The 15,420-nt window shown below is 39.8% G+C and overlaps 1 protein-coding gene across 1 annotated transcript in view; it reads left to right on the forward strand.

Moving 5' to 3' along the window:
• The first annotated feature begins 1,174 nt into the window (after positions 1–1,174).
• dock2 (dedicator of cytokinesis 2) overlaps positions 1,175–15,420 on the forward strand; it is a 97,441-nt gene continuing 83,195 nt past the window's right edge. The window contains 18 exon segments of the mRNA XM_030739738.1: positions 1,175–1,331; positions 3,134–3,217; positions 4,024–4,064; positions 4,254–4,309; positions 4,411–4,507; positions 4,598–4,746; positions 4,986–5,121; positions 5,783–5,940; positions 7,233–7,314; positions 7,484–7,619; positions 8,536–8,611; positions 8,760–8,836; positions 11,094–11,344; positions 11,687–11,785; positions 11,971–12,043; positions 12,344–12,447; positions 13,575–13,776; positions 15,275–15,372. Coding sequence (XP_030595598.1) covers positions 1,289–1,331; positions 3,134–3,217; positions 4,024–4,064; positions 4,254–4,309; positions 4,411–4,507; positions 4,598–4,746; positions 4,986–5,121; positions 5,783–5,940; positions 7,233–7,314; positions 7,484–7,619; positions 8,536–8,611; positions 8,760–8,836; positions 11,094–11,344; positions 11,687–11,785; positions 11,971–12,043; positions 12,344–12,447; positions 13,575–13,776; positions 15,275–15,372 — 1,962 coding nt within the window. The 5' untranslated portion in view covers positions 1,175–1,288.

The raw sequence follows: 15,420 nt of genomic DNA on the forward strand, positions 1-15,420 counted from the left end.
CTTCACTTTACATCTCGCTCTCTCTGGTTCTATTAGTGTCATTTCAGTTAACAGAAACTGTATAGAGCTGCAGAAATATTCCTGCCAATTAAAGAGACAAAATTGCTGCAGTTTCTATATATACAGTCCTTTATGTCTCTTTCAACTAAAGTTGCAATAATTAGAAATGTTTTTTGTAACTGTCAAAGTCAAATCATTTTTCTTCATCTTGCTGGGATGTGATCAGTAGCTCCTTTTCACTATATACACATGCATATTAAATTAACCGTTAATGAGGATTGGACAGCTGGCCAGACAGAGCTCGATGATGTAGCTTCTGGGTTATGATACGCATGTTTTAGTCTCTTCAGATCAATTTTAATGAGCGGCAAAACTCATAATGCTTAAATGAAAAACATTTGATATCTCATGCAAAAACACCAAGGTAGATTTTTAACACGTATTTTTGATGCACATTACATTAGCCTTGGCTAATGTGCATCATTTGATGTGGTCATATAGAATTATTTTTTAAAATGTGTGAAATGCAACAGAAAAATAGTTCAGTTAGTTCAGTATTAGTGTTGTAGTGTGTGCCCATCCATTCAGATTCTTAGAGAAATTTTTCCACTTTTATCTTTCTGGTTGTACAGAGAGGAGAGGGAGCTCAAATTATCCATAGCAAAACACAACATCAAGCTCTATCCTCTGATGCTTTGCCTTCTGCTACATGTGATTTCACAAGCTCAAATGGTGATGGACAAAGGGAAAGGCCAGGGTATGTTATGTGCAAAATGGCAGAATAAGCTGTCAGACTAATGGTTTAAGTCATCCATGGTTCGACAGCAAGATGCTACTGTGAGAAAGCAGAGACAATGTGGTTTCCAGATATGAAAAGAGATCATTTGCTTAATTTGTAACAAAAATGGGCACGTACAGGCCCAGCTGGGCACTTAGACATCATCTGTACTTTAATGCTTCTATAACTGTCATCATATGTTACTGATACTTCATGCTGAATTATGAAGACACATTATGAGTCTAAATGAGGAAAATAGAGACACCACACACACTGCAAAAGACCGCGGGTGCTATAGGACTCCACCTTGTTGTACTCAGCCACTTCCTCTTAACCGCCTGAAGGCAGGAAGAGAGAAGAGACAGAAGGGGAAGAGCAGCAAAGGGGGATGGGCTTGTCGCTTTCATTTAACGTTAAAAAAAATGCAGAAATGAGAAGTTAAGGTGGGGAGACAAACTAGGAGATTTACAAAGACAAAAGTAGAAAGTAGATAAAGGATCACACACAATCATGGCTCCTTGGATGAGAACCACAAGAGAGCGGTATGGTGTAGGTAAGTCACGCATGTGCTTGTTTGTGTGCTTGTTTGTGTGTGTGTCTTCCTCTGTGCAGGCACCTAGAGTTTTTATGGTGTCTGTATGTTACGCTATGATGTTAAACTATCCAGCCAACGAATAAGAGACAGAAAAATTCGATTCCCATCACTTCCTGCTTGACGGGATGTAAGCAGGTGCCAAAGGCCTCAAAGAGCTTTAGGAGGTAGACATCAGCTTTAATTTCTCCAAAGAACTGAGATCATATTCATCATTTAACCTCAATGCAGCTAAGCTAATTATAGTTTAGTTGCACTGATGAAGTGGTTCATGCAGTGGTTTGCGAGGGATAAAATCATACGCAAAACTTCCATCTGATGGAGAAATAAGCAGCTGCAAGTAGGCAATCTATACAAATTACACAGTATGCAGCACATAAATATAGAAGCGAGAAGATAAACAGTTCTTAAAAAAATGTTCATTTTTGAGAGAAAGACAGATTTTGGCTGGGAGCAAATCATAGCTTGTGCAAATACAGTGTGTAGTTAATCTGTTATGTATGTGGGTTTAGTAAGGCGGAGCTAATCAGTGTGTGTTTCCATTAGATATGCAATGCAGGCACACACTTGGCAAAGACACAGATTTCTGACTTCTAATACAGACTTTATTAACTGAGGTTCACTGACCTGCTGCAGCCATTGCATTGATTTATCATTTAACCTACTTGTAAAAAGATAGACTGTGTAGTTTTTTTTTAACCCCAGTAGATCAAAAGCTTATAGCTCAAGACTTATCCTGCAAGTGAGTGTAGATTATTGGAAAGTTATTTTAAAGCACTTTCTAACATAATTACGCAAAGAAGTATTGTTTATCTATTGTATCTGGTATGAATATCTTCCTGGTCTGTGTAAGACTACAACACAGGAAGTGGAGGAAGAAGGAAGTACCAAGTTTGAATAGAGTATAAAAAGCTGATACAAAAGAAAAAAGAAAAATTATGTTGAACTGCACACAAATAGACTTCCATTTTCCTTTTCTATCAGTATTGGTCTAAAAACAGTATGCTGCAATTTTTTTTTTTTTGCACAGCCACAGCTTTATTTACTAGTCATTTTGTAGCTGCAGTTCTTGTTGAGGGCAAACCATTTCTAAGCTCAAATGGAGGAGAGCAAACCTCTCAGCTAGTGCACACACAGACAAATGATATCCAGGGGGAGTGTAAGCCTGCGGTCGCTGCTGCCAGTGGCCTGCACACTTTTGGTCCGTCTTGCAACTGCTCTTTGGCTGCAACACGTGTTGCTACTCACTGTTGCTTCTACTCATTTAATGTTTCCTAAATCTGATCATATAGACTGATACATTCATTCAAGAAGAAACATGAAGCAGAAACAAAGAGCCTGAGCTGCTTCAGATTGCCTGATAACCGACAGCCCAAAACCTAATGAAATGCTTTTATATAAGCCTGAGAAGCTGTTAAAAAAAAAAAAAGAGAGAGAGAAGGACAGAAACATTGCTACCCAACCTGTTCCATTGTCTGTTTACTCAGGTATTGCACAGTCAGCATCTGGATAAGCTAATTTATTTAGGTTATGCATTTATATTTACCCTAAGCTACTTAGACGCTATTTGTCATTTTGTTTCACTGCTGCTTGTTTTTTTTCGTTAGCCTTCTAATGTCACTAACCAGGCTAGCTTACTTTGTGTACTAAAAGGCTTACCTCTGCGCAGTTAGTGTTTGTGTTCAAGTTAGTTTTTATTTTCTTTACATTTGTAACAAGAACCTTATTTATATATATTTTGTTTTTGTTTTTGTTGTTTTTAGTTAAGTGGAACTTTGTTGGCCAAAATGAGAAGCATCTTTCCCTGGAGGTGGGCGACACGGTCCACATCCAGGAGATCAGTGAAGGTAAGACTGTCAAATTATTTTAAATGCTGCGTGTTTTAACCTACCGTTTATTATCCTAAAAGCTTGTTGTTCTTGTTGAGAAAGAACAGAAAACAGAAAATTGTTCTGTTACATGTACATTTACGTTATTGTAAATGTTGCATTTTTTGAGAGTCCTTTTCGTAAGTTAAACGTGTATCTGTTTATTTCTCTTATGTTTTAAGGAGTATTTCACCGAGTTAATATATATATATATATATAAAAAACCCCAAATACATGATATCTAAAATGCAATAATATACACTCAACGGCCACTTTTTTAGGTACACCTTTCTAGTACTGAGTTGGATTTTCAGAACTACCTTAATTCTTCCTGTCACATATTCAATAAGCAGTTAGAAACATTCCTCAGAGATTTTGGTCAATACTGATAGCATCACACAGCTGCTGCAGATTACACATCTATGATGGGAATCTGTTGGACTGAGATTTGGTCACTATGAAGGCCATTTATGTACAGCGAGATGATTTTAGCGTTGTGGTGCATTATCCTGCTGGAAACAGCCATTACTCAACAGCAGCAATACTCAGGTAGGCTGTAAACAATACTAAGGTGCCAAGACTGTGCCGAGAAAGAACTCAGTTTGAACTTCATGTCGGCATGCCCAAATGCATTGAGTTGCTGCCATGAGTTGTCGGCCAGTTAGATATTTGTGACTGCTGAGTATAAATATTACATCGCTGTTACTTCCAATAAGCGAGTGTACACTATCCTGATTTCCTGTCTGGGTTATAGTCTGATGGTAAGATGCTGCTTTGTCTTTCAGGGTGGTACAGAGGCTACTTGACTAGGAACAAAGCACAATGGGTAAGAGCCCACAGAAATAATATCACTGAAAATGTACAGTAACAGAAAAATTAACAGAAAAACACATTTAACCGATCAACCAGGTTTATTCAAGTGTAAGACCTACTTTTCTAGTTCTTGTGGATAAGAATGTCTCAAAATATCATCAGTTTTTTTTCTTTTTATTCATCTCCTCCACATATATTCCAGGGAGTGTTTCCAGCCAGTATTGTTCATCTTAAGGATGTCATAATTGAAAAACGAGGGTAAGTGAAATTTAAAACAAACAAAAAAACCTTTCCTCTTTATCTGTCTGTAAAAGTTTTTTTTTAATTTGTTCCATTTTCCATTATTTATTTGACAGCAGAGATGAGGAAGTGGTGATGTCTGCAGAGATGCCCTTGGTGAAGGAGGTGACCACCACACTGAGGGAGTGGGGAAGCATATGGAAGCAGCTATTTGTGGTATGAATTAAACAGTGAACCACGTTCTGTATTCCTGTGTGTGTGCGCGCATGTGTGTTTGAATCTAACATCATTTATTTACTCCTCCAGGCCAATAAGGAGGCCCGCGTCAAGCAGGTCCAGAGGCTGATGTGGGAACTGATGGAGTGGCGTTCTCAGCTCCTGTCTGGCACCCTGCCTAGTGATGAATTCAAGGAGCTCAAGCAGAAAGTTACTTCCAAGATCGACTATGGCAACAAGTATGTCTGCATTAATATTTAGACATAGTTATACTTTCTCATCATTTAAAGCTTAATCAGCCAACCATATTTTTGTCAGACAAAACTGCATAACTGATCATTTTACTTTGATCTCCTTTGTATACTTCCGATCTTCTCCTTTGCATTCTGCTCCACACCCCTTGCTGTGTTCCTATGTTGCTCTTCCTGCATCCTTGTTCACCTTCCATCAATCTTCCCTCTATTACTCCCCACACCAGGATCCTCGAATTGGACCAGGTTGTTCGAGATGATGACGGGAACATCTTGGACCCAGAGCGAGCTAACGTCATCAGTCTATTTCGGGCCCATGAGGAGGCCACAGTCAAGATCAATGACCGCATCAAAGAGGAGCAGGTATATAAGAGACTGTAGGAAGGAGAGGGCCATATAGAAAATGTTGTTCTCAGAGTGGATGTGATGTCACAGTCACATTTTATTTGGCAACTTTGACAGTGCTGTGGTTTGCAGCTTGTCAGCAACAACCCGGGATTTTTTCTTGAGTACCTTCTAGCCTTCATAGGGTAATATAAGTAAATGTGAACGTTACCCTGATACATGAGTGGAATTAATATTTTGTCACTTGGTTTAGTTTTTGTTTTCATTTGTTTTCAGTAGTAAAATAAAACTTTAACCTGATGAAAAAGCCATAAATAATACATTTTACTCCCCAGTCATGTCTGCCAGCTAGGCCTAATTAAGAATTCACTTCCTTACAAATTGGCTTAACTTCACTTCAACTCCATCCAGACAATTTTTCATTTCAACACAGATTCAATTCATTGAGAGAATGTATTTCTGATGATTTTCTTACTTAGTGATTTCCATTTCCCGTACAAACCCACAATCTGCAGCTGCAGCTGGTACATTTTAGAATAAGTAACCACTAATTATAAAACATTACAGCAGCCAAACACATTTATCAGACCCTTGCCAAAATGCATACTTTTGGTTGGAATTTTATCCTGTTAAATCCTCATCAGTCGTTATCTCCTAAGATTAATTTCCTCTCCTGCAGTCCAACATCCAGACAGACCACAGCGGGATCTCAGCACGGATCCAGTCCTCCCCCACCCACAGCCTCTACGTCTTTGTGAGGAACTTTGTCTGTCGCATTGGAGAGGACTCGGAGCTCTTCATGTCCCTCTATGATCCCATCAAGCAAACCATCATCAGGTGTCATTGTCTTTCCTTACCTTAGTCACTAAAGGTGTTTTAGATATCTATTCTCATCAGGCAGATTTGAAGTTTCAGATTTATATGCAAGATTAGGCTTCACATTGTGAGGATATTGTTATTCTAGAGCTCTCGTGTGTCTCATTCATTTTGCCATTTCCTTCATATGAAATCATTTTGTGTTACATCACAGAGACTGAGACAGTCTGATAAAATAATAAGGTAAAATTGGTGCAGCTTATATTGACGTGCATTTTTTCTTATGGTTTTCATTTATAAATTAAGATCATAGCTCATGCTGAAAAAGTTCTTGCTCTGCATATCCTGCTACACCCCTAGTTTGTTTAGTTTTATTATTATTTTTATTTTTTTTACCTTACCTCCATCCCTCAGCTGTATAAAACATGTATGAACTGTAATCCCTTTTCTATTTTTCCTTGTGCCGGTATACCTCTCTTTCGTCTCTCTTCTATGGCTAAGCCCTGTTAAATTGGAACAATGGTGTGCCAAAAATAAATATACAGAAACTACAAATTATAGGGCAGCACATACTGACTGGCAGCACTGTGTGGTGCCTGACAGTGCTGACGTTAAGCCCTGTCACTCACTGTCATACTGGGTATATCTATGTCTCAGCCACTGAAGCTGAAAGTATTAAGATAAACTCAACTCAGTCATCTTATTCTTCTAATATATATAGTATCCACAGCTAATATCTCTTATTTTCTTGCCATTGACCGTGATGTCTGATGTCTCTTCTGTCTCATCTGTGCTTGCTTAAATAATTTATGATTTTCTTTGCTAATCATTTTTATACTTTATCAGGGAGATATGTTTGTCCACATCTCCCTGAAAAACATTCCAGAGAGTAGGGTTCAGTGACAGGAGTATTTTGGAAAGGTTTTGAGTTTTTCCTTTCTTCTTCTTTTTTTTTTTAAACCTTACTTTACTCATTAATTGTATATGTGTGTTTTTCTTGGTGTCTGCTTTTCTATCCACCCCTCTGACAGTGTCTCCTGCTTCTGCAGCTACACAGGGTAAAATTAGTGGTTCCAAGTGGCTGCCAGGCGATCAAAAAATTGAACAAAAGTCTCCCTGAAATAATTGAATGTAGCAGCACAAAACTGTTTACACTGTTAAACGTGGCTGCTGTGTACAATGTTTCATTTTGGCAAGTAGAGTGCCGGGAAATTCAGCTATGAGCAATGAGATAATCTATATGGGGTTGTGTTAAAATGTAACAGTAATGTAAAGAAATAATAATTTTTAATGCTTTATCCTCCTTTGTACAGCGAGAACTACTTGGTACGCTGGGGCAGCAAAGGTTTTCCTAAAGAGATTGACATGCTCAACAACCTAAAGGTTGTCTTTACAGTAAGTGACCACAGGAGGGCACTGTCATGCTGTTCTTAGCTCTGAAGATGCTACATTGCAATGAAATAATGACCCACTGCCTTTCAGAAGACTGCTTTTTTTTTTTTATTTCCACATTCCCAATCTCTGTATTTCTTTCATTCACAGTTTCTTTGTCTTTGTTCAACAGGACTTGGGAAACAAGGACCTGACCAGGGAGAAGATTTATTTGATCTGTCAGATTGTGAGAGTAGGCAGGATGGACCTGAAAGAAGCAACCAACAAGAAGTTTACTCAAGGCCTGAGGAGGCCTTTTGGTGTGGCAGGTAAATCATAGAGAGAGGATGCAATGGTCTTCATCCAAAGTTTTGCTAAATTTCTAGCTCTAGTTGGACAAGCAATGTCAAAAATATCTTCCTGACCTTCATTTTCAGTATTTACAACTATCACCTCTGGAGCAATGTTTATGTCACAGTTTTGTTAGCTCTGGTGCACACACATCACACCAAATTATTACACACTCTCCCACAGCAGATATAATTAATAATAATTAACATGTCTGGAAACACGCTAATGCGCTAATTTGAATGCAAGAAGAAGACTACAAGTGCGTGAATTTCAAAAAAAAATGCAGGGTTAAAACCTTTTGAAAAAAAATTGGTATTATAGATGCTTTATAAGCATGCTGGTGACTTCAAGGTGACAGAGTGTGTCTTTTTGATTAATGCTGAGGGTCAACAAAAACTGCTTGTTTACAGAAAACCTCCTTTATCCCAAAGCTTTCATATGATTCACAGCAGAAAAGGCTAACATGTCTCATTCCAGTACCTAATTCCACCAGTTTTGCCATCAGTAATGACTTTTGGTAGGTGCTTCAATCATTTTTACTTGTGTTCCCTAAAGGTCAGCATTGTTTTGTTTCATTTCTTAGCTGCTGCTCGTATTGTTGCAGGTATTATTGAACATATTTACACCTGGGAGCTATCTTTTGTGTAGACAAAGCTAAAATGTTTATGGTGACCGGCAAGTACCTTTTTTCTGCCCTTTTGGCTTCTAAGAATCTCACTGTTTTTTTTTTTAAGTTGTTTATATCCTCATATAACCTCACAGGGAGCAATGAGGAGGACAGTTTTTCTAATGTGGTACTTGTTTTGCTGTTGCGCCTCCTCATTACAGATTACTGACTAGTACTTTTTTTTTGATTTTGTGATCACAGACACATTTGTTTTCTCTTCTTGGCAGTGATGGACATTAGTGAAATCATCAAAGGGAAGATTGAATGCGATGAAGAGAAGCAGTTTTTTATCCCCTTTTTCCCGTATGTCCTGTTTTTTTTTTTTTTTTCACTCTACCTTTACTCTACTCTACCTAGAGTTTTGAAAATCTATTACCCCTAAAATTAAGGTAGAAATACTGTAATTCTGTGAATATTCATGTTCTCTTCGTGTTTGTGTGTTTGGCTCCAGGGTAGTTGCAGAGAATGATTTTCTGCACACCTTACTGAACAAAGTGACAACATCACGAGGAGACAGTGGTGGTCAAGGTACTGTTTTTCACTCACAGGCTTTGTTTTCTCTCTCCTAGCCATGTGACAGCTCGTGCAAAGGTCCTGTACAAACTGAAGGTTCCCACTGGACTGTGTATGCTACAGTCATTTGTGGTCAGATAAAATGGCAGTTCCTCATTGCATCCTTGCCTCTTTTCTCTGCACCCGACTGGAGAATGAAGGACATTATCCTGATGGATAGCACCCGCCCTTGAGCCGGTGTTTTCATATTACTTACCCTTTATTTCTCCCTGACCAGACTCCAGTCTTGCTGCTCACTACCTCATGTTTATGGCTGACTCTGACAACCCCTATGGGTGACACCGTCTTGTTCCACACAGAGTAACCCCGCATATGCGGCTCCACTGTCATATCGCTCAGCTTTTATCTTCCTCTCGCTCCTGAAGGCCCTGGGCATAACCTGGAAATGAAAAGAGCACCCGAACAAGCAGATATGGAAGGAGCACTTGAGGCCACCAGATGCCTGCTTTTAACATTACTCACCCCTAATCTCTCCTTCCTCTCACTTTTAGGTGCTTTTGCGACTGTCCAGACACATACACACAGTAAAACACTCTGAGTGTTTTCCCTGTAGGTATGTGGTTTGCCTTGAAAATGTGGGTTTGTGACACAGTCTAGATTTCACGACCTATGTATTTCCCTAAAATAGCTCACCTCTTTTTCCCTTTTCCCACCCATTCCTTCTCTTTGCTTTTTCACATAATTTTCTGAAACCCTTTGAGGGCCCATTTTCTTTACAAGGAAATTTCTATTGATTGTAATAATAGCTTTTCTTTTTCTCCTTTGCTCCCATTTCCCTAAATGGGACACAGACATTTTGTGGCATTTATTGCAGTCTTCTCTGCAATGCCAGCACCTCTCCAGTTCATTTTAATATTATGTTTCCCATAAATAAATGCAAATATTTTACAAAAAATAAAGCACACATTAAGTTCAGCCCTCAGGCCTCATGTCTTGAAAACATTTTAAAGTTGTTTTTTTTTTAATTCAGTTTTAATACTACAGGTCCTTGAAATTGCTTTCATTCATTTGGATTGTATTTAAATTTACATTCCTTCAGAGAGAGAAACGTAAACTCATTTTATGATCCCTCGTTTAAAGATGACTTGAGTGGTGCCCGTGTTTAAACATGTAAACATTCTTAAATTTGCTAAGATTTGGTCTTGCAAGGTACTTTAAAGTACTCAATTTGATGGTCTCATGCCCATAAAAATACCCTGTTTTTACACAGGTTGTTTTATGGCTGTCTCACATCAGCACATCTCTCTTTCAGGCCTGTTGCATTTTACAGAAATTCATGCAAAATCTTGAGTCATTACCAAGTAATGAGTGAAGAATAAGCATAAAAATGTCTCATATTTAATGCTGAATATGTGTGAAGATTTGGAGTTTAATGATAGTATAAATGGACTGGTAGTTATATAGTGCTTTTCTGCTCTAACTGAGCACTCAAAGCACTTTTTACTACAAGTCTTATTCACCCAATCACACACGCACACACACACACACACACACACATACACACACACATTCATATAAGCACTTGTTTTTTTATACCACTTTAAGCACTTTGTCTAATATTTGCGCACATGCTCACACGCCGATGGATGTGCTGGGGGTAAATCTGGATACTTCAACATGCAGACTGGAATAGCTGGGGAATCAATCCACTGACCTTCTGCTTGATAGATGAACTGCTTAATCTCCTGAGCTACAGCCACCCTAAAACTGGGTTTGAGCCTAGGATGGAGGCTGGAGATGTGCCTGGTTTTGGGCTTGGGACTGGGCCTGGGTTTGGGCCCTAGCCTGGCCCTGGAGCAGAGGGTGGAGCCAGCAAAAGAAGTGCGGTAACTGAGGATGGGGCTCTCTGATTTGGATGACTGAGAACCTATACAGACATATGAGAGTGGGGCTGGTCACCTAAGACCTGCTCAGGTGTTACCCATGGCAACACTACACAAATTATAAATGTTATGGTTTTAACCAGAAATGTGATCAGGTATAAGCTTGAAGAGCCTCGCTATAGTATCTTTTAATCCAGCACTATCACACCTTTGCTTCCTTCCTTCTGTAGCACAGACCTAGAGAAAGATATGTATAAGGATTGTTTCATAGTCTTAAAGAATACCGTTATGGGGAAAAAAATCAGCATGCGCACAGCATTTTTTTTTTTTTTTATTAATACACAGTCTTCCTCTGTCTCTAAATGTGGTCTTCATTCTCTAATTCCTAGGTCTGTGGGTCACCATGAAGGCTCTGGTGGGGGACATTGTGCAGATTCGGAAGGAATACCCTCACCTTGTGGACCGCAGCACCGTGGTGGCCCGGAAGCTTGGCTTTCCCGAGATCATTATGCCAGGAGATGTTCGCAATGACATCTACCTCACCTTACAGGGTGGCGACTTTGACAAATACAACAAGACAACCCAGAAAAATGTGGAGGTCATCATGTGGGTCTGTGATGAGGAGGGCAGAATCATACAGGTGAGGAAATGAGATACAAGAGGCACAGAGCATATCAGTGGATTTAAAGAGCAGAGGGATTTCTGCAAACTGTGATTGGTTTGTGTGCGTCTAGGGTATAAGTAGAGTGTGCGGGTGCAAAAGTATATGCGATGTATTAAATGATTGAGGTGGTATGGGTCAGTGAGCAAGCACAGCACTGATGAAGCACTTACTCACCCTCTCATAGTCAGGGACACATGGATACGGATTTATACCAGAATGAAAATCCATCTTAGGCATACATGGATGCACTCGCACACAAACACACACAAACATAAATTCCTTCCAGTCACTGTGAGACATATTTTTCTCTTTTCCTAGAACTCCATCTGTCTGGGAGCAGGGGATAAGGCAGTCAGTGAGTATAGATCTGTCATCTACTACCAAGTCAAACAGCCCCGCTGGATGGAGACATTTAAGGTGTGTATGTGTGGGTGTGGGTATGTGTTTTATTTCCTTATCTAGTCACTTCTTTCTCTTGTCTCGATATAAAGCATTTGCATTCCTCATTTCTAACTTTCAAGGAAAGAAATCACAGATTGTCAGAGCATGTCTTTAAGATTTCTGTTATATTATATTCCACAATAACACGAGATATCCTCCAGGTGGCAGTCCCTCTGGAAGAAATGCACAGAATTCATTTACGCTTTATGTTCAGACATCGCTCTTCCCAGGAGTGTGAGTATCATCCTCTGTTCCTCTCTACGTGTCTGCATTCTTCATTAGATCATCACTCTTAACTCCCCTTCTCTGATCCCCTGAGTGTAATGTGACACTGAAAGGACAGAATGATTCTAACCTATTTGGAAAATGAGCCAAGGCATCATTACACATACTTGATTAAACAAATGAGCACTTTTTCTTTCTTCTGCGTGTGAATTCTCACACTCCTTCCTCCCTTTCTCTACTTCCCTGATGATTTTTTTCCCCCCGGCCATTTCTAGTTTTTGTTTACTTGTAGTTCTCCTTCATTTGCAGCCAAGGATAAGAGTGAGAAGAACTTTGCTATGGCTTTTGTGCGTCTAATGAAGGACGATGGGACTGTTCTACAGGATGGACTGCATGACCTTGTCGTCTTCAAGGTCAGAACCAGTGACAGAGCTCTCACACAAAGAAAGCAGTAGAACTAATGATGTGTTCAGTGCCCTCTCAAAAAAACCATCTTTCTAGATAATCCACAAAGAAGTTTGAAAGATGTTTATCCATCCATCCATCCATCCATCCATTCGCTTCCGCACATCCTGTTAAGGGTCGCGGGGGGGCTGGAGCCTATCCCAGCTGTCATAGGGCGAGAGGCAGGGTACACCCTGAACAGGTCGCCAGCCTGTTGCAGGGCCAACACAGAGGGACAGACGACCTGAAAGATGTTTATACCAGGGAAAAACGTCTCACAATGTATGTTTAAATGCAACAATCATCAAATCAGACCTAAACATGTAGTGAGTATGGATAAGAGATTATGGCCACCCAGACAGGTTGGGTGAAGCCAAATAGATTTCCTGCCAAATGAGCCTGAGCTAAGATTGAATCCCCATATTGATTAAATGCCAAACCCAATGAAGATTAATTACTCGTGATTCACTCAAAGACCAAATGGATGGTCCCTCTGTGCCCTCTTTCTCGATTATCTCTCGTTATCCCTGCGTTCCTCTCGAACTCTGTGCCACTCGTGGCTTCACTCTCTTACTCTCCAATTTTTCCAGCCACTCGCTCATTATTTACTGATGTGGCATTAATGAGGGTGCTGAGTTGAAAATATGACATTCACTGTTTCCCTCACCTCTGTCTTGCCAGGGGTGTCCCAATGCTGCGGACTACCTGCCACCCCGAAGCAATCAACCTAGAAGAACCACTGACATTAATGTGATAAATTAATGGCGCTGTTTTTGTGAAGGCCTCTATGTTTCAAACTTGTCTGGCAACATTGTTTCCAAAATTATGAGTTCATAAAATAGATAAGTAGATAAAGCTTAGCCATCAAAGAGGATAACTCTTTGTGGAACAGGTGAAATTTCTTGTCATTTTTTTCCTTCAGGGTTGGTCTGATAAATCTAATGTTAAATTACAAATGTTCCAAATCTCAATTTGACATTTACATCGAGGCATTTTGTTAGCTGAGACAATTCCCAAGCATCTGTGGCATCTTTAAGAATTTTGTAGCAGTACTGGTATCCACAACATATTGTTAACTATTGCTTGGTGCTTTTAGGGTGACAGCAAGCGCATGGAAGACGTGAACTGCTACTTGTCTTTGGCCTCAACCCGCAACCATTCCAGTGACCCCCACAAGATGACATCTCTGAGCCGCAGCTCAAGCAGCGTGTCTGGGGGTGGAGGAGGCCTGTCTGTGAGCTCTAGAGACAGCTTCGCCATCTCCACCCTGGTCTGCTCCACTAAACTCACCCAAAATGGTACGCGCAAGCATGTGCAACTGTGACATTGTGGCAACAATGTAGAGGCTTGGCAGGACAAAACATTTTTATACAGAAACAGCCATATGAATACAATGGTTGAAGAAATGTCAAAGCAGACCTTTACGAAGAGGAGAGTGCTTGAAATTAAACCTGACACATTCAGAAGAAAAAAAGAAAACATTAATTAACAAGTCTTTTCAAGAGACTAATAAGGCCAGGCAAAGACAATGAATCATCGGTTGGCTGTGAAATTAGTAGAGGACAAATCCACTGCTTAGAAGTCTAAAAGAAATGCTGGTCAGATGTGGCTTTATGTATTGGGCTCGATTTAAATGTTTCCCTAGAAAACATCATATTGTTGGTGAAATACAGCCAACATTTTTCTAACTTGGTAAGACAGCGTTATTTTTAGGTTTAGGGTTAAAAGTTGAGGTGAGGTCAGGTTAGAGTAAAGAACACCTCAAACCAATTAATGGTAAGTCAGCAGAATCTTAATTAGATGATATGTTTTGTGGTCATGGTATAATAAGCAAAGGATGGAGGGCAGGCTGTGTATATACATGGATTGTATTAGCAGGGAATGTCATCATTTTGTCCTACACACTCAGGCAGCCCCACAGGCCAGACACACACACACACACACACACAGTGAAAGGCACATCTACATCTAATGCAAAAAGCACGTACACCCCAGACAGTAAGGTGCATCAGAGACAGGTGCAGTTCAACAGCTGTTATTGAGAAAGCCAGTCCATCACCATAATGAACATTATCCTGCTGTATTAATCACCTATACCACACACACACACACACACACAGAGGCTCTCAGGCATGCATGCAAACAATGTTGTTCAGGGCCACCCACCAGATGTGCAGCTCGGCCTGGTGAGTCAGAAATTACTGGACAGGGGAAGCAGTGAGCTTTATGTGGGCAGCCATACAGAGACATGGAAATCTGCCCTATGTCAAACTGAAGCAGAATTAATGACACAAACTGTGGATTTAAAAGTCCCAGAGGCACAGGCACTGTCTACATAACAAATCACACTTGACAAATCTCCACTTTGTTGGCAGATGGCAATGAATTGAAAATCTAGAATTGAATGTGCAATATTGTTCATGCCGTATAAACTTTCTGTGCATTATTACATCTTGAAAACCCTAATCATTGCATTTACAGTGTTTTCAAACAGAGGAAAACAGCAAATTGCTGAATGTCATAATTGCCAGTTTTTAAGTAGAGTAACTAATTAAATAATTTATTGTTTCAGATCCAGTTTTAATACAGCACAAGAAAAAATCGGCTTATTACAGTTCACATGAAATTAAAACTGAATTCTGTGCAACCCAGAGGAGACCCGCACTGTTTTTTTTTTTTTTAATTATGCTATTAATTGAGATGACATTTCCATTGTAACAAAGCTGAGTGACCTTGACTTCCAGGCAATACATGAACCTAAACATAAAAAATCCTCTGTTTGTCTTTCCTCTTCAGTCGGCCTTTTGGGTCTGCTCAAGTGGAGGACTCGACCTGAACTCCTCAAAGAAAACCTGGAGAACCTTAAAATCATTGATGGAGAGGAGGTGGTCAAGGTCAGTGGTGTGAATACACGTACGCCATTCAATAAGTGTGTAGACTAG

The sequence above is a fragment of the Archocentrus centrarchus genome, chromosome 10 (genome assembly GCF_007364275.1).
Source record: "Archocentrus centrarchus isolate MPI-CPG fArcCen1 chromosome 10, fArcCen1, whole genome shotgun sequence".
In the NCBI taxonomy this organism is placed as follows: domain Eukaryota; kingdom Metazoa; phylum Chordata; class Actinopteri; order Cichliformes; family Cichlidae; genus Archocentrus; species Archocentrus centrarchus.